This window comes from Nelumbo nucifera, chromosome 1 (genome assembly GCF_055504915.1).
Source record: "Nelumbo nucifera cultivar China Antique chromosome 1, China Antique-T2T, whole genome shotgun sequence".
In the NCBI taxonomy this organism is placed as follows: Eukaryota; Viridiplantae; Streptophyta; class Magnoliopsida; order Proteales; family Nelumbonaceae; genus Nelumbo; species Nelumbo nucifera.
Window position 1 is genome coordinate 1793361 of NC_142649.1, and position 26178 is coordinate 1819538.

Below are 26178 nucleotides of genomic sequence, written 5' to 3' on the forward strand. Positions count from 1 at the left end.
GATACACCCACTGTAGGGGTGTATCGAAAGGGTCCCGGAACGATACGTATCGGCTGATACGGGCCGATAGATAACGATGCTTTGAACCTTGGCTACAATAAAGAGAAAAACATTTTAGTGTTTTCTTCTCAAGCATTAAACAGTTTCTAGCATCTACACTTGACAATGTTAAGACTGCAAATCATATCCAATAACTTGGGTTTAACCTTTTGTAGATATAGTGGCTTCATCTACAGACTTGTTAGTGTGGCTCAGGAGTGAAGGAAAATAGAATTTAATAGAACAAATGAAAGTGTGATACAACTCACACTGAAGTCTGAAATATATAATTAGGAAAATCATTCTACAGATGCCAATTGGCCTCAGAAGTATCAAAATAAATACAGGTATCGGATTTTAGGTAATTGTCAAAAACTGTACAGTATACATTAATTCAACTTCCGCTAGTTCTCTTCTCGTATAGGCATACTTGCTTTCCTCATTGTGATGCACATAAAGGTTATACAATCCCATTTGTTAAATTAAGGGTGAGGAGTAAAGGAGACAACCCATACAAGATTTTTTTGGACTGCTCCCAGATCAATGCAAGTGGAGGAAATCAATGTTGTCCAAGTGAAAAGAAAAAAAATCTGCAAAACGTGAAGTTTGTCAGCCACAAGAACATCTAAAGAAAAAGAAATCAATGTTGTCCAACTCAAAGGCTTCCTGATAAAAGACCTACAAGGTTGTAATTTTATGGTACATTTGATGGTGTAAATGCAGGTATATTCTCAGCTAACTGCAACAGAAATCAAGTCTAGTGAGTGTAATCATGAAGAAAAATACTTGTCATCTAGTTTTCAACAGAAGACAAGATTAAAAATCACTGACAACTGTAAATTAAAACAATGGAATCCTAAATCAAACTGCTATTTCTATAAACCATTTGGAACTGTTCTTACATATTGCACATTACCCGGGGTAGCTACAAATGATCCAGGTATTAATTAAATCAATATTATCATATACTCTGATCAGCGCTTACCCTCCCCCAACCAGACAATAAAAAGAAAGAAATAGAGTTTCCGTAAAAAGCATGAAGTTTGTATTTTGTTTCTGTCAAAAATCCTCAGAACAAACTTACAAGTTTCACCATAAAATTTCCAGTTGAAAACGACTGCGGATCTCCTGCCCACAAGAACTCTACCAACATCTACCCACAACACTACCCCCGTGCATTTGGAACATCTCCCCGTGCATAATACTATGTAGGAGGATGAAATGTTCTCATGTGTGGCAGCGATGTTATGTGAGTAGACATGGGCAGAGTTATTGTGGGCAGGAGATCCAGACTCATTGAAGAATGTAATGGAGCAGGTAAGAAATCCATATTTGGCAGGTTTGAATCACCTAAAGAAATTCACTTCCTAATGAATTGGATATGAACCACGTTATATACATCCAAATATAATTTAGATCAGATTAGATCCTGGTGTAGATCTAGAATTCTTGAGGTTTGATCCATACAGTTGAAAGCGACTAAGGGATCTTAATAATAGAATCAAGCCTGACCAAGATCAGAACCTAATAAGGCCCATATCGAATCAGTTTGGAAACAGGATCTTCAGATCCAAGGTCTTTTATGCCCTAACACCAATCATGGTGACTGTTCACAGGAGAGGGTCCAGGTAAGCATGGATGATTGGCAGCAGTGGAAGTTTTAAAAGGGAAATAGGTCCTGAATAGGGACCATGAAAGATAGGGGGACTGCAGAAAACACTACCATAACAAGCAAGTAAATCTCATGACACCTGTCATTTACATACATTTCATTTAGTAAATAACTTCTTTTGACAATAGATATGACACCTCATCACTTGTAACTTTCTTAGGAATTGCTTTCAAAGCAATTAATTTCTTGCCTTTTTAACCTACTAAAAAAACTAATTAATAAAAGAAAATATAACAGTTTTAATATAACCAACAGAGTAATACCCAAACGGACTCAACCCCAACAAACTACAATCTAAGAAATATTACAAAAGAAAAACACCCCTGGTGTTTTATTTTGAAAGATTTGATCTCCCATTAAAATCTAAAATCGGAAGCTCAGATAGAATGAATTGCAACAAGATTGGAATGCTCAAGTGACCACTGGGGTTGTGGGCCCAACAAACCAATTTCCCCCTAAATCTAACCTCTACCCATGGTTCCGTATCCCCTTTCTTTTCATTTGCAAGACGCAATAAAATGGTAACCAAATTAGCCAAAAATTGGATTACAGTCACAACCTCTTGCCAAAAAAAAGGCACACACACATCACCAGAATATTTATATAACCTCCATCATCTCCAGTCTCCTGAAGACTAAATTGTGTTTCAATGTGAAGTACTTCTCATGAAATATACTAGCATTTATTTCATTAATAAGAATAAAATACAAAAGAAATCAAAGGTAAAACCATAGTTGTCAAGGCGACACCTAGGCAACAAGGCACCCTTGGAGGCTCACCTCACCCAGTAGCCAAGCAGTTTTGTATACTTCGTTACAAAATACTTTTATATTATTAACCTTTTGAGATTATAATTGTAAAATAGACATTATTTAACTAAAATATTCATTTTTTGTGTTTATAAATTAATTTCTTTTTATTATTTTCTTATCTGTTAGGATTTAATCAACACAAACATTGTTAATTGCAGTATTGAACCCTCAAAGACTTCAAAACCTGAACCAATAAGGGAAGAACTTAAAAATTTTTTTCCTATCAACACATTTCTTCTTCATATCTTCTTTCCATCTTTTCTTTTCTTCTTTTCCTATAACAAAAATAGGGGTTTCGGCCCCTATATTTTTTGAATTTTCTTTTCGTTCTTCTTTATCTTCTCATAAATATATTAATTTTCTAGACTTAAACATGAACATTATACTTTTCTTATGAAAATTATGGATAGTTATCAAGGAAAGATGGTTATGGGATATATGGTTTTTACTTGAAAAAATTCATTGCCTAGGCACCTGCCTAGGTGACTAGGTGACAAGGTGCCCCCTATTAACAAGCCCAGTGTTTTAAATCGCAAGGTGCAAAAAAGGCACAGGGGTCAATTTGCGCCTGAGGCGCAAGGCGCAAGGTGAGGCACACGCCTTTTTAAGCAAGGCGCAAAAATTAAAAAAGTGCTACAAATTCAAAAACAAATGCCAAAAAAAATCAAAAAATTATTAAACATAATATTGATAAAAATATAAACAAATTTTAAAATAAATGTTTTAAAAAACCTATTATCTAAAATTAAAATAAATAAACATAACATGTAAAGCATATTCAAATGAGAATTGAAAAATTAAATCAAGCATATAAAACATTTTCAAGCATGTAAAACCCACAATCTCTTTTTTTTCTCAATTACATTACTTCATGTAGCTAATGTGACATATTACATTCCTGATTCTACAAGCCGCTTTTGGTAATGTTGTTCATTCATTCATCCTAATAGAATATCTTCTTAAAATGTAATTAAAACTATAAAGTCATTATTTTTCTGTGAAAACTAAGAATTTAAGACCCTAACATGGACTTGTTTGGGCTTGCCTCGAGGGACGTCAAATTTTCAAAAGCCACGCACCTGATCTAAGGCACAAGGCACACCAAGCATGCGCCTTCGGAAGGGCTGCACCAAGGACCTGGGCAAGGCGCCTACCCTAAAACTCGCCTCGCCTGTGCACCTAGGTGTGCCTTTTAAATCACTGGACAAGCCTTGGCGCCTTGAAAACTATGGTTATAACTAAAAAATACATACAAGAGGTATAGTAATTTATTAATTCCCATGAATTACTCAGCAATCTTTTCTATATCAAACTCAGACCTTAAAAATTTAACAATCTCTTCCTTCACCCAGGCACACCAGGCATGTGCCTATTGGAAGGGCTACGCCTAGGACCTGGGCGAGGCACCTACCCTAAAATGCACCTCGCTTGCGCGCCTAGGCACACCTTTTAAATCATTGGACAAGCCTCACCTTGGCGCCTTGAAAACTATAGGTAAAACTAAAAAATACATACAAGAGGTATAGTAATCTATTAATTCCCATGAATTACTCAGCAATCTTTTCTATATCAAACTTAGACCTTAAAAATTTAATAATCTCTTCCTTCACTGAATCTTTTTTCTAGATTCATTCACCTCCATAGTTTTAAAGGCACCAAGGTGAGGCTAGGCGACAAGGGGGCGTCGGGCGCCTAGTAACCTAGGCGATGGATTTTTTTTAAGTAAAAACATGTATCCTAGGGTAGTTCCCTAGGTTCCATAATCATATTTCCTTAATAAATATCCATAATTTTCATAAGAAAAGTATAAACTTCATGTTAAAGTATAGAAAATCAACATATTCCAACATATTCATGAGAAGAAAAAGAAGAAAGAAAAGAAAATTCGAAAAATGTAGGGGTTTAACCCCTATTTCTGTTATAGGAAAAGAAGAAAAGAGAAGTGGTTCAATACAGCATTTAGCAATGTTTGTGTTGATTAGACCAAATGATACAATGCAAGCAAAAGTTCCTAGACTCATGGAGATATAGAACAGCATATAAGTAATCATGCTTGCATATCCATCATTTGAGTCTCCAACAATTATTCCAATAATTACATATCTGATTTGACCTATGGATGAATATGCAAGCATACGTTTCATGCTTGTTTGAGTAATAGCAATGAGATTCCCCAATATCATGCTAAGAATAGCTAGGATTTCCAGAAGAAGATCCCATTTGTTTGATGAGAAATAAAAAGGAATATCGAAAATTCGAGTGGATGAAGCTGAAGAAAATAACAAAAAGAAATTAGTATATAAACACACAAAATGAATATTTTAGTTTAAAAATGTCAATTTTTTAATTACAAAATAAAAAAATTAAGAATATAAAAGTTTGTTATAATACGCTATAGAAAATTACTTGGCAATTAGGCGAGGCGAGACTCCAAGGGTGTCTTGTCGCCTAGGCATGACCTTGACAACTATGTTCACCTCCAACATTCTATCCCCCACCCCCACGTTCGAACCTCTAAAAACGTTCTAAGCTTCGATTCCCATAAAATTTGACTTGAATGATACAACAAAAAATTCTAATGATTTCTTGTTAGACAACTAAAAGCAATAACGACACTGGAAATATAAAAAATAGCAAATATACTAGTCCATTGAATCATATAATTGTTAGCAATATCAAAGATGAAGACATTTTTTCTTGTTCTTTTCCCCATAGATGGGAGGTTGGGTTGTTGAACATTTCTCACTATTTCTTAGACAATCAAGAAAATATCATATGGAAAAGTTGATTGTTTATAGTAGAAATTTGTAGAAACAAAAATTATAGAGAAAGATTAAGAAAAGAAAAGGTTTTGTGATAAAAGAGAAGAACAAAGAGAAAAAAATGGAGAAAAGAATGAGAGAGCAATCAGATCTGGATACCCCCCTCCCCTTTGTTATTTATACTTTAAGTAAAAAATATGCACAAAGATACCAATATGCCCTTGTAGGGTGGCTAACACAAGAAAACTCTAAAAGAATTAAAAACATCACTCGGTCCCAACAAGTGTACTGTCATCCCCACTCCCCAACTAAACAAATAATAAACAAATTAACCAACGAACCTGCACAAATTCCTCAACAGTCCCCCTCAAATTGGGAGTAAAAGTCAAATATCCCCTAGCTTACGTAGGTCATGTTCAAACTTGTTCTTTGTGACCCCTTTGGTGAAGACATCAGCCAACTGTAACTTAGTGGTGACATAAGGCAAGATGACTTCTCCATCTATCGCCCTTTCTCTTATGAAGTGTTTATCAACTTCAATGTGTTTTGTCCTACCATGCTGAACTGGATTGTGGGCAATATTGATTGGAGCTTGATTATCACAATACAACATCATGAGCTCCACTACATCTATCATAATCTCCTAATCTATATTTGGCTTCAACACTTGACCTTGCTACCACTAACTATTTTTTTTACTTTTTCATGAAACCAGATTTCCCCCACAAAGGTACATACCCTTGATGTGGATCTCCTATCATCGAGGCAACCTGCCCAATCTACATCTGTATATGACTCCGGTTTCAAATTTCCATGATCTGTGAATAAAATTTCTCTGCCAAGATGTTTCTTTAGGTATGCAAGTATCTTATGAATGGCATCCTAGTGGTGAACCCAAGGAGCATACATAACTGACTCACAGCATAGGAAATGTCTAGGCATCTCATCCACAAGTACAGTAGCCGGCCTATCATCCTCTGATATCTCCTCACATCCTTAATCAACTCACCATCCAGAGCATTAATTATGTGGTTTGGATCAATAGGAGTATTGGCCGGTTTAACTCCTAACTTCCTAGCTTCCTGTAGTAGGTCCAATACATACTTCCTCTAAGAGATGAATACCCTATGCTTGGATCTTGTAACCTCAATCCCCATAAAATATTTTAGTTCACCTACATCCTTAATCTCAAATTCCTATTGTAGTCACTTTTTGAGTGCATTGATCTCCCTCAAACCATCCCTTTTAACAACTATATCATCCACATACACAAGTAGTACTGTCACAAGTGATTCTCTCCTCTTCACAAAGAGAGTGATCTACTGGGTATGTGTATTCAAAACGGACCAATGTCCCCCTAAACTTGTCAAACCATGCCCTAAGTGATTGTTTCAAACCATATAAAGACTACTTCAACCTGCAAGCTTTTCCCTCACCAACATTTTCATAGAAACCATTTGGATTGTCCATATATAACTCCTGCAAATCACCATTAAGGAATGCATTTTTAACTTCAAGATGGAAGAGCAACCATGAGTAAGTAGTTGCTAAAGACAAGAGGATCCGAATTGAGCTCATCCTAGCTACTGGTGCAAAGGTCACCAGATAATCTAATTCCATAGGTTTGTATATACCCTTTTACACCAAGCTTGCATTGTATCTTTCTATGCTGCCATCGATCTTGTACTTCATAGTGAACACCAATCTACACCCATTGTCTCCTTTGTTGCAAGAACATTAACTACCTCCTATGTCCGGTTCTTAATCAAAGTCTCATTTCTTCCATCATAGTTGTTCTCCACTCAGGTTTAGAGAGAGCCTCACTAACATTCATGGGTATAAACTCAAAAGGAAAGAAAGCACAATAGAAAGGTGAAAGGGCACTGTAGAAGAGATGGTGTGAAATGCAATGGGTTATAAACTTTCTCATTCCATTGTAGATCGCAATAGAAAGATCAAGATCAGTTGTAGCATCAATTTCAGGAACAAAAACATCATCAATGGAATCATAGGGAATAACAGGCTTAAAGGTAAATACCTGGAACTTTATCAGCCAAACCTAGAATCTCAGATGGACCAATGGAGGGTGATTTAGGTTCTACTGGAGCATATGTGGAGCCAAACCTCTTGCACTAGCACTGGAAAAAATTGTGAGGCAAGTTGTAGTGGAACAGGCAATTGGATGGGAAGAGCTAATGGTGGAGCAACAGATAGAACTGATGGTGGAGCTAATGGACCAAATAAAAGACCAAGAAGAGGAACAAACTGTGAGTTTTCCTCCCCAAAACACTCCCCTCGAGGAGAACCACCAGAGAAAAAGAATGTAAACTCAAAAAAGTTAACACCCATAGTGGCTAACCCGCTCCCCGACACTGCATCATAACAACAATACCCCCTCTAGTTTTGAGCATCCCCAAGAAAAACACGTTTCTTGGCCTTAGGATCCAATTTCCTACGATGAGGACCAAGAATGTGAACAAAACAAATACACCAAAAAACTCTCAAAGGTATATGGAATATCTCCCCATCTAGAAATAGAAGACTAAATGGCACCTTAAACCCTAGGATACATGAAGGTACACAATTGATCATGGACACAACCATGAGAACTACATCTCCCCAAAACCGAATAGGAACTGAAGCACACACCATAAGATTTCTTGCCACCACCACAATGTATCTATTTTTCCTCTTTGCTACCCCATTCTGCTATAGTGTATAAGCACAACTACTCTAATGAATCACCCCATGCTTCAAAAAATGTGGCCAAATCCTCCTCAAAATATTCTCTGACATTGTCTGATCTAAAAATCTTAGTCCTCACTCGAAACTGTGTGAGAACCATATGCTAGAACTTCTACACCAAAATAGATACATCATCACGCGATCTCATCAAATATATCAAATAATACCAACTGTAATCATCCACAAACAAAAGAAAGTACCAGTAACCACCCATGGAAAAATATGATAAGGTCCCCATACATCAATGTGAACAATATCCAATACAGAACTTCTTTTATTACTTGGTTTAAAAGAATGTCTACAAAGCTTTCGCAAATGACAGCATTTCGACTCCATACTAGAAAACTAAACAAACTCAAACAATTTTGGAAAGAATCAACTCAATGAATTGAAAGAAAGATGACCGAAATGATTATGTCAAAGCATAATCTGACTCACTGACTTAGATCCACAACTACTACTACTAACATGGTGGCTCTGATGTCTCAAAAACTCATCCAGAATTATCCTCTTTGACTCTAGATCTTGCAAAACACAATTACCACGAAGGAAAGCCACTGAATAGTTCAAATTCTTTGTCAACTACTCACAGAAAGAAGATTAGTATCAAGTCTAGGAACATGTAAGACAAAGGACAAAGCAATGCAACCAGTCACCCTAATTGTCCCTTTCCCAAAAATGGGAATATGAAAACCATCTATTGTAGAGACTTTGTCTCTACCAAAACACAACTGGTAAAAATTGAAATGGGTAGACATATTAGGCATGTGCTTAGATGCTCTTGAGTTTATAATCCAAGGAGGTCCCTCCTTACCTAAGGTGGATGCATAATTTGGAACCGCATATGAACTACCTATCTGAGCAAAGTAGGGGTGATTGGCTCGTGGGTTTCTTGCACTATGTTGCCTGCCTAAAGAACTAGAACCAACTAAATCCTTTTACTGATAAGCTATTCGTACTTCTCCAACTCAATTCTAATTGCTGCCATTGCAATGGACTCCAATTTGGCTTGGGTAAGAGCTCCAGAAGAGTCCACAATGATTTGGTGATCAACCCTAGATCTACTACAAGGGGTTCTAGATCCACAAGAAAATCCAAAAGCTAGGCACTTTTGAGTAGGGGTGTTCAAATTCGGTCAATAAACCGAAAACCAAAAACCGAACCAAATCGAATAAGCAAGTTCGGTTCAATTAATTCGGATATCGGTTTGGTTCAGTTTTTTTTTTTTTAAATTGGTTTTCGGTTTTGGTTCAGTTTGGTTGAGATTTTCAACCGAACCAAACCAAAAACCAAATTAGTGTTTATTTAATGAAGCATATTAAATATTTAATGTGATCTATTTAATACTTTCTGCTAATTAATTATTATATTTCCCAATGACCAATTTGACAATTTCCCGTTGGGCTTTAATTGTTTGTGAACAACTTTTAATTAATAATTGTCAATTAAAACCTAGAGTAATCATTAATTGTTCATTGATTATTAATTGTTTTTGAAAAATGACAAATTCACCAATTCCCCATTGGCATAGGGCTTTGGGCATAGCTTTTAATTAATAATAGCTAATTAATAAAAACCATTGGGCTTTGGGGCATTCTAACTTTTAATTAATAATAATAGTCAATTAATTAAAACCATTGGGTTTTGGGGCCATTTTAACTATTAATTAATAACATTTATTAAATATAAATTATTTATTAGTTGTTGATCAATGTTTTTCATTAGTGTAGAATTAGGGCCCAACTGAACCGAAAACCGAACTGAATTCGATTTTCGTTCAATTCTGAACTCTAGTTCAGTTCGGTTTGGTTAGAGAAAATGGTAAAACCGAATAGTTGGTTAGGTCCTCGGTTCTAACCAAACTGAACCGACCAATTGTACACCCCTACTTTTAAGGTCTTTGATCAGCCCTCTAACTCATCATGCAGCCAGCTGATCTAGGGCTGCATGATGGAAGGCACAGAAAAGCTCAAATCCTTCTTTGATACCAAGTAGAAATCTGCAGACACAAACTATAGAGAAAGATGAAAATAAGAGGTTATTGTGAAAAGAGAGAAGAAGAATGGAGAAAAGAATGAGAAAGCAATCAGATGTGGCCACCCCCTTATTGTTATATACACTTACAAAGACCAATATGCCCTTATAGGGTGGCTAACATAAAAAACTCAATAAAAGACTAAAAACACCACTCAATAAAAGACTAAAACACCACTGTACTATCATCTTAACCCCCTTTAAGTCTTGTAAGGCCTTGCTTGAGGTAGTTGGAGAGGAGTTACAACTATATGCTTTGTGTTGTAAATTGCACTCAGCTTCTGTACCTATCACAAAATGGACCCCTCATTCAAACTCTAAGGATCTGCATGCAAGGGACAAAGTAATAGTTCGGATATTGGGTCTGCCATTTCATCTTTGGACCTCAGAGGTGTTTGATTCCATAGTTGCTCTGTGTAAGGCAAGACAGGAAGGTTCCTTTGTGGAAGACCTCCATTCAGCTGCAGATTGCTCGAGTAATGTGCATCTAGAAGATATCCCTCGTTCAGTAAAGCTGATGGTTGATGGAGTGTTCTATGTAGCCTGGCTGGTTACAGCCATTGAAGTTGCCTTGTGGAGTGAGGGGAGAAGGAAAGAGGATGAGAAGGTTGAAGAAGAAAGGCAATGTGGAAGTGAGGGATTGGTGTATTCAAATCTGGCTGACACTTACACTAAAATGGTATTCTTGGGAAAGGATAACTCAAAAGGAAAGTTACCAGCAACCAAGGGGAAAGAGCCATTAGGAGAAGAGGAAAGGGTCGTGAGCCATAGGTCTTATGCTCAGGTTCTGACAAAAAGAGGGAGCGGGGAGAAGGCTATTCGACAGGTTTCACCAAATAAGAGTGGTTCTAGTCAAGGTGGAGAGAAAGGACTGAAACATTCTTTAAAAAAGCAAGGGGGTAAGATGGTAAGAGTAGAGGGACACGTGGGCACAAGTAGAAAGGAACTTGTCTTAGCCACAGGGAAAGTTGTTCTAATGGGCCTAAAGCGGGCAGGTGGGGTGGGCCCACGTGGGCACAAGGGATTACTGCAGCCCAGAAGAGGGCAGTTGGGATGGGCCGAGTCATCCACAAGGCTGATTGTCAACAGGTCCTTAAAGGAGTGTTTGGGTCTGGCCCAGCCAGCCCACATAAAATTAAGTCATGTGACCACTTAAGTGGTCACGTGGGCCAACTAAAGGGACAGATGATGGACTCTAATTTTGGTCCATCATCTTCTCTAATACGAAGGGACGCAGGGAGGGGAGGTCCTGGGAGTTTCAGCTCGTTGCAGTGGAGACCTGTGTTAGCGCCGGAGCTAGGCTCGCCGGAAAGACGTAATCCAAGAAAGAAGAGAGCTGGTTTAACAGAGGGTGTAGCAAAGGAGGACGATTTTCTGGAACTCAGTGAGGAAGATTCTAAGTTTGACGAATCTGAAACTTCAAGTATTGGGAGTGTTCGGCCAGAGAAATCCCTTGGGTTTCGAGGGGATGAAAGTTTTGACACAGAGCTGCTTTTCTTGGAGGAAGACGAAGGCAAAAAAGATGACGGTGAGATTGTTATCATCACCTCTGACGCCGCCTTCGAGGTGGGAAGGGAAGAAGATATGCCAACCAGCTAGGGTATTGGACACTGCCCGGGGGATCCAGAAGCTATCTCAAGGTCTCAACAGGTGCAGGGTGTTGCGGTTTTGGTTTCTAACTGTTCTTCTAAACAAAGTATGGGTGTAACTAGTAAGGGGGCACCGATTTCTCAAGTTCAGCCACCCATTCAACTTCAGTCTAACACCGAACCTCCGGAAACCGATTCTTGTAGGTTTAGTCCCAAGACAAAAACTTTCTTTGGAAGTCCCTCAACAAAACCATCCTCCCCAGGTATGTTAGTCTATGATTTTAAGAATACTAATGGGCCTTCTTTGAGTGCAACAGATTTCATCTAGACCCTTCCATTGTCTGCCACAATCCAGCAGGTTCCGGTTAGAGATAAGGAAGAAGGGTTTAATGGAGGGAGTATGGAAGCTGAATGAAAGGCACAAGGTGATAAAATCAGGGATTTAATCTGTGATTCCTTTGAGGAGCTGACTAGGAGGGATGCAGAAGTTGGATACATTGAAGAAGACTTGAATCTATAGGAGGCTAGCCAGAGAAAAGGGAAGGAAAGGAATGAGGGTGAGGGAATGGGGAAGCAACCGATGAAACAAGTGGCTGAAGAGATGGGCCTGAAATTGAAAGTAGTGAGTGTCATAGCGTATTCCAAAAAGAAGGGAAAGAAGGAAAAAGATCGTCCAAGAAAGAGGAAGCTTTCGGAGGTAGAAAGATTAAAATCAAATGTGGCAGCAGACTTAGAATTCAGTACAAGGGGGGAAAGAAGGAAAGGAACCAAGTAAGGGATGGTGGTGTCTAGGGTGGAAATTTAAGTAATCCAATGAAGATACTGAGCTGGAATGTTAGAGGGTTGGGTAGTGCTAGGAAAAGGAGGGTAATCAAGGATTTGATTAGAAAGGAAAACTCGGATATAGTCTTGCTTCAAGAAACAAAAGTGGCAGTTTGGGATAAGAAGTGTGTGGTGTTCTAGAGGAGTAGGGTGGTTTTTTCTGCCGTCCTGCGGGGCTTCAGGAGGTTTAGTGACTTTGTGGAGGAAAGAGGTAGTGAAGCCAATGGAAGAGCTAATAGGTCGATTTACAGTTTCTTTGAAATTTAAGGGTGTGAGAGAAGAGTTTAACTGAGTGATGACGAATGTCTATGGCCTGAATAGATATGGAGAGAGGCGAAATGTGGGAAGAGCTCTATGATATAAGGGGTTTGTGGGAGGGTCCATGGTGTTTAGGTGGAGATTTTAACGTGATTAGGTTTACAAATGAGACCAATAACCCCAATCAAGCGATCACAATTAGATGAGGAAATTCAATGAGTTTATTAATGAGTGTGGTTTGTTAGAAATCCCCCTCCAACAAGTTGTTTTCACTTGGTCCAACCTACAATCTAACCCGAGATGCTCTAAGTTGGATAGGTTCATCTTTATTTCAGATTGGGGAGAGCATTGGTTAGGTCTATCAGCTAGGGACTTGCCAAGAGTCACTTCAGACCATTGGCCGATAAGCATTGGAACTAGGAATTTCCTGAGTGGGCCTAAACCTTTCAGATTTGAAAATATGTGGTTAACACATCCAGACTTTACCCAAAAGGTCAAAGAGTGGTGGGTACCCTTGGGAGGGGTGTCAAATTTCACAAGAAAATTCAAAGGCTAAAATGTAAGATTAAAGAGTGGAATAGGGAGCATTTCAAGAGAGTGGAGGAGAAGAAATTAAGTGTTATTTCCCAAATTGAACTTTTGGATGAAAAAGGACACAACTCAATCTCAGAAGAAGAAAGGACCTTAAGATGGAATCTGAAGAAGGAATTGGAAGAGATAGTGCTAAGGGAAGAGATGTGTTGGAGACAAAAATCAAGGCATCAATGGATTAAGGAAGGGAATGGTAAAACTAAATTTTTCCACGCAATCGCTAATGGAAGGAGGAGAAAAAACTTCGTGTAGAAGTTAGAGATTAATGGTGAAGTAGTGTATGATCAAGAGGAGATTGCTAATGTCTTCACGAATCATTTCAAGGTAGTTTACAAAAGACAGGGGGATGTGAGGCTTAGAGTGGATGGGTTAGAGTGGCCTAGATTGGACTAGGAGGTGGCAAGTCAATTGGAAAAGGAGTTTGAATTGGAAGAAATAAAGGGAGTCGTGTTTTCAATGGGTAGATCTAAAGCTCTTGGACCTGACGGTTTCACTATGGCTTTCTTTCAAGATTGTCGAGATATCATCAAGTTAGGTTAGTTGGTAGTATTTGAGGAGTTTGCAGAGTCCCACTTTATAAGTCCAGGGATCAACTCCACCTTCCTGGCTTTGATCCCTAAAAAGGGAGAGGTTGTTCAACCGAAAGTGACTAGCATTTATAAAATTTTGGCCAAAGTGTTGTCGTTAAGGTTAAAATCAGCCCTGCCAACTTTAATAAGCCAATCACGAGGGCCCTTTATTCAAGGTAGACAGATCATAGATCAAATCTTGATAGCAAACGAATATGTGGAGGACTTCAAGAGAAGGGAGAAGAAGGGTTTTGCATGTAAATTGGACTTGGAGAAAGCGTATGACATGGTCGATTGGTCTTTTCTATTGGAAGCTGAGGAATTTTGGGTTTGGAGAGAAATGGTGTGGCTGGATTGAGGCTTGTTTAAAAACTTGTCATTTTTCAGTTTTAGTTAACGGAGTGGTTAGAGACTTCTTTCCAGCCTCTAGAGGGTTGAGACAAGGGGATCCTCTTTCTCCTTTCCTTTTCACCTTGGTAGCTGATGTATTTAGTAGGCTCATTTCGAGAGCTGATGGGTTCGATATGTTTAGAGGATGGAGTGTAGGAAGAGAGGGTATTGTGGTGTCACACTTGCAATTTGCGGATGACACAATCATTTTTTGTGAGTCTGGAGATCCTTCAAAGGCTAGAAACTTGAAAGGAGTAATAAAGTTGTTTGAATGTGTGCCGAACATGAAGGTCAATGTTGAAAAGAGTTGTGTAGTAGGGGTAAATTTGGAGATGGAGGAATTGAGTGAGGTAGCAGAGTCCTTAGGTTGCCTTATATCTAGCTGGCCCTTGAAGTACTTGGGTATGCCTCTAGGAGATAATCCAAGAGAAGGAAGATTTTGGAATTCGATCGTAGAAAAATGCACAAAGAAGCTGGCAGTTTGGAAGAGAAACTAAATTTCCCTTGGAGGTCGGATCACTTTAATTAGAGCTACTCTTGCGAACTTGCCAACTTACCTTCTATCTGTCTTTAGAATGCCACAAAAGGTGATTTTGAAGGTAGAGAAAGTCATGAGGGATTTCTTGTGGGAGTCAGAGGAAGGGAGGAAGGATCATGTGGTTAGGTGGGAAATAGTGTGTAGGAGGAAAGAGCAGGGGGGATTGGGATTAGGCAATCTAAGGAAGAAAAATACAACATTATTAGGTAAATGGCTATGGAGGTGGCCTCTAAAAAGGGAGAGACTTTGGCATAAAGTGGTAAGGAGTGTGAATGGTGTTGCAGACAATGGACGGGATGCTGGTGTATCTCGGCGTGCTATGCTGAAATCCCCATGGAAGGCTATTCATAGTATTCTTCCCGTTTTCCTGAACCTGATCAGGTATGATGTTAGTAGTGGAGATAGGGTTTTATTTTGGGAGGATGTTTGGATTGGTGATTGTGCCCTCAAGGACCTCTTTCCCTCCTTGTATTCCATCTCGTGTTTTAAAAACGAGCCAATTCAAAGGTTTGTATCATCATCCTTTTCTTCTGGCATAAACTGGAATCTGGATTTTAGAAGAGGTTTGAGAGATTCTGAGCTTGACCAGGCTGCTTTGCTCCTCAAAACTATTGATTCTGTTTGCTTGGACCCTCCTTTTGTAGACTCCCATATTTGGAAGCCATTACCTTTGGGTTCTTTTTCTTGTGCCTCCTTCTTTGCTTCCTTGTGCTCCTCTCCATTGCCTCAACCTTTTCATAATAAGGAAGTTTGGTCCAAACCTGTCCCTCCTAAAGTTGGAGCCCTTTGTTGGGAAGTCTCCCTCGAGAAAATCAACACTTTGGATGTTTTGCAACAAAGAAGACCTAGTCTTTGTATCTCTCCTAACTGGTGCACCCTATGCAAAGCTCACGAGGAAAGTTGCTACCATATACTAATCACTTGCCCTTTTGTTGTAGGCCATTGGGAAAAGCTTTTTGATCTTTTTGGGTGCAGGTGGACAGAACCGGTGCAGATTTACAATCTTTTTGATCCTACAACTTTCAGGTGGCCAAAGAGAAGAGGAAGAGTTTTGTGGAGGTGAGTTAGAGCTGCTTTGGTGTGGACTGTGCGGGAGGAACGAAATGCTAGAATCTTTAATGACAAGGAGAGGGATCAAACATGTGTGTTAGAAAGTATCTTATGTAGGACCATAAGTTGGGTAAAATCCTTGGATCTGTTTTCCACCTACACTTTCAATGACACAAGGAGAAATTGGGAACAAGAAGCTAAAAGTTCTGCAATCAGAAGCAAGCCAGTGGTGGATTGGAAGCCTCCTGATGCAGGCGTCATTAAACTAAATTTTGATGGCAGTAGTTTGGGCAACCCGGGACCATCTGGAATAGAGGGAGTCTTCAGAAATGATGACTTGTAAATGCAGAACTCCAAGCTGTGTTACAAGGAGCAGAATATGCAAGAGAGTTGGCAGTGGAGCATTTAATGATTGAAGGTGATTCCAAATTGGTTATTGGATGGCTAAAAGAACCTGAGACGGCAGCCTCGCCGTACAGGGGGGCTTTGAGAAGATTTAAGTGGCTGACTTCAAATATTTCAGTCACAGTTCAATGGGAAAGAAGATTGGCAAATGGGCTGGCAGACCTTCTAGCTAAACAAGGAGTACATAGGAATCAGCTCTTTTAGGCTCAATTGTAAGCTTTATGATGTAGTTTGGAGACTGCACCTCGCGCCTCTTTGGGGGGAATTGTATGATGAATACTTAGTTCTTTATTTAATAAAATTTTCATTATCATTATCTATCAAAAAACACCACTCTAAAGGGTCCCAACAGGTGTTCTGGTCCCCATTCCCTAGCTAAACAAATTAATCAATAAATATGCACAAATCCCTCAACATTTACAGTAACAATTAAAGATTCTAACACATGCATTTCCATCTTTCCTCCAATGTCTTAAAAGGGCCTTTAAGTGTACGGTTAGAGACATGCATCCAGGTGAGGCACACACAAAATGTCACGAAGCAAACACTGGAGATGGATGCCTCCGAGGCACATACCTCATGCCTCATGACACTACTACTAGGGTCCATGGGTGCTGACGGTCCGGTCTGGTCTGGTTTGAGAAGATCTCAAAGCACACCAGAAAGTTACAGTCTGAGAAATTCTCAGAAAAGACACCATTTTAGTATAGAAACCAAACCACAATAAAATGGTCTGGTGTGGTTTCTAATATTGTTTGGGCCATTCTATTGGGCTTAACCCAATTAGAAAGCCCAAATAACATGCATACATACATACCTGCAGAAATAACAAATATAATTCAAAAAACATGATTAACCAAGACGCAAGTTTTCATTTCCTAAAACAAACAGAACATAAAAAAGCATATTAAAAACTATTGCTTTCATATTAGATAAAAACAAAATAAACAATTCTGATTTGGGCCCACGACTGTGCAATGTCATTACCTCAGATGGCTTAGTATTTGTATTTAAAAGGGCAACCAGTGCAGGAGGCTCCCGCCAAGGCCCACCCCCATCACAATGGCTTAGTATTTGTATTTGTAGTTGTTATATCATTCCTCCTCATATTTTGTGTTAGTTAACTAGTTTTCACCAGTAAACAGACAAACCAAAAATAAAAAACAATGACCAGACTGTATGAGACACTGAACAAAAATCAAGAAAATAAAAACACAGATAAATTTGTATTAGCTTACTTTTATTCTCCCGACCAATCGATCAATTCATTACGAGGTACACATAGCTTTGCCATTTGCTCCTCTGCTTCAGTGTCATTGACTATGCCACGACATCTTGGGAAGCCACAATAGCAGGCCAGTTGTTCATCAATCGAAAAGAATCTTCAGATACAACACAAGAAAGTTTAGTACCAACAAACAATTGAACAAAATGTAAATTAAATCTTGGGTGTGAGAACACAAGATCCATAGATGGGATTGTGACAGCAAAACATTCCAGCCTATGTTACAAAGATCAGGATCTGCCATTGATGGACCTTACCTAGTAGATTAGTTGGCTCAAAATTCAGCAATCAGAGATGATTGTGACAATCTGAAATTAATGAATTTAATCAGAACGGAGAGAAACTTCTCTCCGATCTGGTTATGCCAATTTTTGACTTAGGCCAATAATTAAGCTGGGACCTATTCAATGCTGAGTCCTGACCATTCAACATACAACAGGTGGCAAGTAAGGCATGCTCCAGACCCCATCTTGAATTGTATTTCCAAAAACAAGATGCTCCATAAAATAGAGTATTAGAACTTGGTAGGAACCTGTAATCATATGTCAGTTCCTCCCATCGATTAATATCCCTTTTTGCAAATATTATTATATGCTCATCACCATGGACACTTATTACTCTTGAGTAACAGTTTGGCTGCACAAATAAAGGAAAAACAGAAACATAAATTAGCACAATGCATACCTTAACAATGCTCAAGTAGCAAAACACATACATGGATTGGTGTCTTTTGGCAAATGATATCCTTTATATTCTTTCTCCTTGAAGTCTTTTGGCAAATATTTTCTGGGTTGTAGCCCTTGTTTCCCAATTTTTGTGGGGTGTAGTCCTGAAATCTTTAAGTTCTAAAGCTAAATGGATTGCCAGGGCAGGGTAATTGAAATCCTGGGACTATGATATTCTTTTAATTCTCCCTTGTTCTTTTTGGGTAATTGATGCAAAATTCTGAAAAATAGGAATTATTAAAAGTAAATTCAAAGCTGTTAGTCTTGTTTGAATTATTAAGCTAACTGGAACAGTGATTTAAAAGGTGTGCCTAGGTGCACACGCGAGGCACATTTTAGGGTATTCGCCTTGCCTTTGTGCAAGAACTAAGAATTTAAGACCCTAACATGGACTTGTTTGGGCTTGCCTCGAGGAGCATGGAACAAAGGTGGCTCGTAGAATCAGGAATGTTATGTTTATGTATTTTTAAATTTTCATTTGAATGCGCTTTACATGTTATTTTTATGTATTTTAATTTTAGATAATAGGTTTTTTAAAATATGTATTTTCATTTGATTTTTTAGCATTTTTTTGCATTTTTGTGCCTTGCTTCAAAAAGGCGCACGCCTCAGGCAAAAATTGGCCGCTTTTAAAACACAGAATTGAAACCAGGCCACAGAACCAAACAATCAAAATTACCAAAGCACATGGGACCCCTATAAGTTGGCCTATCCCACCAAGGTAGGTAATCAATAAAACCCGTCCTTATCAATTCCTCTATATAGAATTATATATTTTCAATAAAACCCGTCCTTATCAATATCCCATGGGGTTTTGGTCGTCTATCCCAAATCTCATCTTTTACATCCCTTCCCATTTAACAGCCAAAACCCCATGGGATATTTTCCCAAAAGAGATGAACCCTTTCTGCTTGTTGTTTGGCTACTTCATCAGCTAGCCTATCTATTAGTTGATTGTAGACACCAATGGAAGGTCGTACCTAATCTTTCAGCAAGCTGCTTTACTTTTCATATGGTGATGTTGTGAATGACCTAGGATGTTTTGAAGCCACCACCACTATAACCACTATGGAGCCACCTACCAGAAGTTGCTAAGTGGAGGGACCTTCCCAATATCAGACCTTGTAATAGAGATAATAGTTCTTCCCTTATTGAGTTGCCCACTCCTACAGCCCAAAGCATATGGCTAATGCATGCTCATTGTTGTCTTTCAAAACTTCACCTATATCTGACATTCCTAGATTCCCCAAACTACAGCCATCAAAATTAAATTTGATTACATTGGATGGGGGTCCACACCCTAAACACACAGTTCACAATAATTTGCCAGCCTCTCATGATGTACTCAATAAAAAAGGGGTGAAGATCTACAAGCTTTTACTTTTTACCTAATGTGCAACCTTGATACTATTCTTCTCAATCACAGCTTCCTTTGTCTGTCAGTAATCACTGAAAATTCTTCTTTTTTTTGTCTCTTTGAAATCTAGCATTTTTTCCTAAACCAACGAAAGATGTCTGCTCTAGTACATCTTAGAATCTTCTCCTCTTCTTGAGTGGAAACAAAAACAAGGTTTGAAAGATGTTTTCTTTAATCAGAAACGATAACTTTCATTAGAGATAAATTAAACAGAAATACAGAAGTCAACCCATATTAGAAAAGGTTCATCCAATAAACATCAAACATTAAAGCACTGCCCAATAAAGTCTCTCCCATACAGTCCCTTGTTTTGCTAGGGCGTCAGCAAAACCATTTGCTGATCTCCTTACCCACTTGAAACAAACACCCACCTCCCTTGTTATGCTAAGAATTTCCCTTATCACCTGTCTATATTGCCAAATCCCAGCTGCCCTGATTGCATCCACCCAATTACCAACTTGGAGTCTCCCTCTATCTCAATCTGCTGTAGCCCCAATTGTTTGGCCAGTTTTACACCTTGATGTAGTGCCAAGATTTCCACTCTTAAGGAATCTCCAACTCCTACTGGACCTGAATACAGAGCCATTATCATGCCTTCATTATCTCTGAAAACACCTCCTATACCAGATGAGCCCGGAACTTTGCTGACTTCCTTTCAGTGGTCTTAAAAGCTTATTTTTCTTTAATCCTTTGTAATCACCATCAATCTTTGAAATCACCTACTGCATTAATAAAATAGAGCTCCACGCCCTGGTTCCCTTTTCCTACAAGCTTTCTAATATTGTTTTAATTCTTCGTTTAATGTTTGATTCTTTCATGCTAGATCACTATTAATGTTTCATGTTAGATCGCCATCCATGCCTTAGCCACTATTAATGTTTCAACCTAATAATATTAACTAGAAAAACAAACTAATTCCATAAGAAATAAGGCACTCCCCTGTCATAGACCAGGCAACAAGGAACTCCCCTGTCACCTAGACATAACATAGTGCCTTGAGTCCTTGACAACTAGGAATGATGAAATGAGGAGAATGAATGTTCAACCATTAACTTGATTTAGGGGTGGTTCTGGGCCGGACCAAAGTGGGATTAGCACATCTAAACAAGGGTTACAGCCATATATATATATATATATATATATATATATATATATATATATATATATATATGTGTGTGTGTGTGTGTATATATGTGTGTGTGTGTGTGTGTGTGCGGCTGGACCAAAAAGGCATGACACCCTAAAACACTGATAACCAATCAACTGGTATCATAGGAAGTGGTAACTAATAGGAGGCAAGGTGACTCTTATCCAAAGTGCCTTAGGGAGCATGCAAGCCGTAATCCCACTCCCCAAATTCCATAGAGTCTGAGATGGAGGTGGTGGTGAACGATGATGTCAGGGGATCAGCAAGTTGGAATAAAGAATGAGGGTGACGTATGAAAGCCTGGTTGGTAGAGTAGCTAGGAGAGAAATGGAGGTGAGTGGGGAAAGGAATGGGTTATGGGGGAGAGAAAGCTAAATGGATGTCCGCTGCTCTTCATGTTACACAATAGGCAAGGAGTAGGGTGGGCTTTGGAAAATGAGAAAACAAAAAAGAGATGCCTTGACCGGAGGCTTGATTGGTGGTTCCCAGCAGCAGGAGAAATGTCTGAAGTTCAATGGAGATGGGAAGTGTGGATTGGGGTAATCGGCATCCCCTTGCATGTGTTGAGTATCCTCCTTTGAAGAAATAGGTAATAGCTATTGGGAGAAGTAGGATGATAAGAACAGGTCTTGGGAGAAGTAGGATGAGGCAAGAATCCTGATTGAGGTTGAGGACGTCTCCGGTGCGGCATAAGAAAGCTCAGTGAATGGACTGATTGGGTCAAGAACTATAGAGGTTGTTGCTAGCCTAAATACTGAGGTGAGTTAGAACTTTTTTTTTTTTCTTCAAAAGCAGTGGATGATGTAACAAGGAAATGGAGAAACAGGGTTTCAGCGATGAAGAAAAGTTAGGGAGGGGAGACAAAGTCATGAGAAAACTTTCTAACGTGAAAAAAAGAAGCAAGAAGCAATAGTAGTTCTATAATAGAAAGAGAAGAATTATATTTCAGGAAAATGAAGAAGTGGAGGGTGAAAGGGGGGGCAGATCTTGGAAGTGGAGTTAAGGGAGGAAGGAGTGATTGCCAAGGGTCTTGAGGGGGTGAAGGTTTCAAAGGAGGAGGGATCTAGGAGAAAAGGGTAGATATTGAGAAGCTAGTGGAAAGACAAGTGGAGGTGGGAAAATCACTTGGTTTATTTTTCTTAGGAGAGGAGATAGTGGTAAAGAGGGCAATTGAACAGTTCAAAAGGAGCAGGAGATAAGAAAGAAACAAGAAAAAGGTCTTGCAGGAGGGGAGAGAGCGGGAGGAAGGAGAAGAAAGGGAAGATGATATAGTAGAAGAAGAGTGACGGGGCTATTAGAAGTAAAAGAAAAGAAAGGTGCCAGAGGTTGAATTCCGAAAGGAGATTGCTGTCTTGTTATGATCAAGGGTCTGAGACATGGATGAAGAAAGGTTTTAGTAAAGAGAGTGATGAGTAAGTTTAGTTCCAGATATGGTGCAGCTGCAAGATACAATACTGGAGATCTTTGATTCAGGGTTGTGATAATTGATGTTGCTCAAATCAAGAAAGGAGGCATTGGGGATGGTCTTTGGAAAGCGTTTGGGTTTTCAAGTTGTAATTTGGAAAATTAGTGTTGTTTAGTTTTATTTTGTTTGCATTGTGTTTGAATTAATCAAGGTGTTGCCTCAACACCTTCTCAGATTGTATTTTTGTTTTCTTTTAATAAAATTTTTATTTTATTTTATCAAAAAAAAAAGTGGTAACTAATAGTTGTGAAACACACTTGCAATAATCTGAAATAAAGAAAAGAAAAACAGAAGAGAAGAAGAAGAAGATTGAAAAAGATGGGAGAGATAAAAGTAAAGGAGGAAGAAGATGGAAGAAAAGGAAGGAAAGAGAGTTCCAAACCTCTCATGAGCCCCCCAATGATCTCTTTTATTCTTCTGTTGTAAAAAATAAAGACAATTACATGAATGCCCTTAGTAAGGCACCCATCACTAAAGACAGAAAAAAAACAAAAAAAAAAAAAACAGGCCCATAACTAAAGCCCACTACCTACTACATAAGTCATAAACATAACTTAAAGAAAAAGGTTCTGATTGGTCAAAGTTCTTCCAGTACCATACCCTTCCGGCAACATAGAAATTGCGACATATAAATATATTTGTGAGCCAGGCTAAGCCTGGGCCCAGGTGTGCACATGAGGCATACCAAGCTGTGCACCTCATGCAAAAGGCAGACCAAAGGCAATACACCTCAAGTAAAAGGTGTTTGAGGCATACACCTCATGCATGAGGGCATGAGGCATACTCCTCGTATCTTCCTTCTTTCTTTCCTTTCATTTCCTTCTTTCTTTCTTTTTTTTTTCTTTCTTTCTTGAGGTATGCAAGAGACATAATAAGGTGCACCAAAGTTATACGCTTCATCCAAAAGGTGTTGAAGGCATACACCTCATGCATTTTAGGCATATACCTCAGAGCCATCCGCCACACCTCCAACATACGCCTCAGGGCATTTTGAGTGCACCTCGACAAAAGGCACGGCTCTAAGCATACGCCTCAAACACCTTTTAAAGCATTGAACAAACCTAGACAGCTAGAGACCCAAGCATGAAAATTTCCGAGCTGGGCCAGGTTGGGCTACATATGGTCACCCCTAACCGGATTTCAAATCCCTCATCCACCCAATCACCACTTGAGATCATCTTCAACATCTATTTATCATAACCCATGAAGCTAAAATGCAAACCTTATCTATTTCCCTATTTTTTTTCTCTTGAATAAAATATTTTTAATTTAAAAAAAAAATAGAATGCCAAATTGGGTAACCAAGATGATACTTGATGGCATAAATCAATTACCATATACTGTACGAGAATGGAAAAATATATTACCTTATCTAAACCATGTTTAAGATGTCTTGTTTCCATATAAATTCCAAACAAGTGGTTATAATAGAAGAAAAACAGCCTTTTGAGAAGAATGGACTGTTTAGAAAGTTGCAAAAATTCAAAAGAAAGTATCAGAAATCAGAGTTCAAGAGGAGAGAAGAAGAAGGTGGCAGCAACTTGGGTTCAGAAAGAGATTTTCGAACATAATCTCCTCTTACTCCCTTAATTCTATTTCATTAAGTTAAACATTAGTAATTTACAGAGAAGCCCCTAGTTGGGCAGAAAATTAAAAAGACACACTTCTCTACACTCCCCCTCAAACAGCCTATAGGCCATTCGGCCCATCTTCTCTACACTCCCCCTCAAGCTGAGCATAAATGTCAATCATGCCAAGCTTGCCAGTATCATGCTGAAGTTTAGCCTTGGGAATGCCCTTGGTGAGGAAATTAGCTAACTGTCCTTCAGAGGTGATGAAAGGTAGACACACTTCTCTAGAAGCCACTCTTTCTCAAATGAAGTGTCTGTCAATTTCAATACACTTAGTTTTGTCATGTTGCACTGGGTTGTGAGCAATGTTGATGGCGGCCTAATTATCACAGTATAACATCATTGGCTTATCATGCTCAATACCCAATTCCTCCATCAAGGATCTAAGCCACAATAGTTCAAAAACTCCATGAGCCATGTCTCTGTATTCTGCTTCGGCTGAAGATCAAGCAACAACTGATTGTTTCTTGCTTCTCCAAGACACAATATTACCTACCACCAAGCTACAGTACACAGAGGTAGATCTTCTGTCATCAATGTTTCCGGCCCAAACAGCATCTGTGTAGGCTTCAAGTTTCATATGCCCATGCTTATCACATAGAATTCCCTTCCCAGGGGAGACCTTCAAATAACACAGAATCTGCTCTACTACTGCCATGTGAGTAACAATTGGATGGCAGTTGTTACAAGTGGATGGCAGATGTTACAAGTGGATGGTTAGTTGTGTTGATGTGGCCTCCTCTTGTAAAATTGATTAACTGCCTTCTGTTGGTCTGTTCCAACAGTCTTGACAATCCCCCCTTCCTTTAGAGCGACCTTGCCCTCAAGGTCTAATGTAGGAAAATTTGATTGTGGATCTAAGTAGGATTCTCATGTTGCATCCTCTTCCAGAAGGTTAGACCAAACAACTAATGCTTCTGGTATGACTCTGCCACCCCGGCGCACCCATCTGAAATCAATGATGCGGGTTGGCTCAGTCTGCACTTGTCCTTCTTCTGAAAATATGGGAAGGGTCGTACTTGTAATGACTCCTGACTTCGGCCCTTTCTTTAGTAAGGAGATATGGAATACAGAGTGCAGTTTGGATGTTGCCGGAAGGTCCAGTTTGTAGGCCACTGATCCTATTCTCTCCAGGATTTTAAATGGGCCAAAATAGTGCGGGCCGAGTTTGTTCCACTGTCGGCTTGCAACTGAAATCTGCCTGAAAGGTTGTAATTTGAGAAATACACAGTCACCTACTTCATATTGGATATTCTTGCGGTGTTTATCATAGGTGTGGTTCATCCATTGTTGTGCCTGTAAGAGATGATGTCTCAGTTCCCTTGGCACCTCATCTCGTTGCGTTAGCTGTTCTTCAACGGTCGCTACTGTGGTGGTTCCTATTTCATAAAGAAGTAGAGGGGGTGGGTCCCGACCATATAAAGCTCTAAAGGGTGTCATCCCGCGGCGCTATGGAAAGTGGTGTTGTACCACCATTCGGCCCAGTGGATCCACTTCACCCATTGTCTTGGTCGATCTCCTACGAAGCATCTCAGATATGTTTCGAAACTCTTGTTAACCGCCTCTGTCTGTCCATCAGATTGGGGGTGGTAGCTAGTTGACTTGAACAGTTTAACCCCGTGTAGGCGGAAGAGCTCAGCCCAGAAACGGCTCATCAAGATAGGGTCCCTGTCTGATACAGTTGAGCTGGGGAGCCCATGTAGGCGCACAATTTCCCGGAGGAATAATTCAGCAACTGTGGCGGTTGTAAATGGGTGTGATCGAGGAAGGAAATGACTGTATTTCGTCAATCAAACCACTACCACAAGGATAACTGTTTTGCCGGTAGAAATGGCCAATCTCGTGATGAAATCCATTAATATATCATCCCAAACTTGGGTTGGTATTGGGAGTGGTTGCAAGAGGCCTGCTGGTGTTGTAGTGGCTGACTTGTTTTGTTGGCATACTGCACACCCGGCTATGAAGTTCTGGATAGATGTACGCATGTCTTACCAATGAAATTGTGTGGCGATGCGCTTTTGTGTTCGTAGGATGCCGATGTGGCCACCTGTGAGTGAGGCATGGAATAATTCCAGGAACTTCCTGAGATGAGCAGAGGCTGCCGGAATTTCTAGGCGTCCCTTGAAGAAGAGTAGATCATTCTTAATTGTGTACCCGGGGTGTAGTGAGGGATTTGCCAATACTTGGGCCTTCAACTGCTGTAACTCCTTATGGGATTGGGCTTCTTTTCGC

The 26178-nt window shown here is 39.3% G+C and overlaps 1 protein-coding gene across 2 annotated transcripts in view; it reads right to left on the reverse strand.

Annotated features, from left to right (window-relative positions):
- Nucleotides 1–258: 258 nt before the first annotated feature.
- The window catches only part of LOC104589356 (histone H3-lysine(4) N-trimethyltransferase ATX1-like), a 73993-nt gene continuing 48073 nt past the window's right edge, over nt 259–26178 (reverse strand). Inside the window, exons 23-26 of one of the 2 annotated variants that reach the window (XR_016080658.1) lie at nt 18094–18197; nt 17515–17658; nt 722–778; nt 259–629 (exon numbers count right to left, since the gene is read on the reverse strand). Coding sequence is in view for 1 of the 2 variants with exons in the window: in XM_010247652.3 (XP_010245954.1) it covers nt 17517–17658; nt 18094–18197 (246 nt within the window). In the remaining variant the exon portion in view is untranslated. The remainder of the gene's footprint in view (nt 630–721; nt 779–17514; nt 17659–18093; nt 18198–26178) is intronic. The other variant, XM_010247652.3, reaches the window with a different exon arrangement.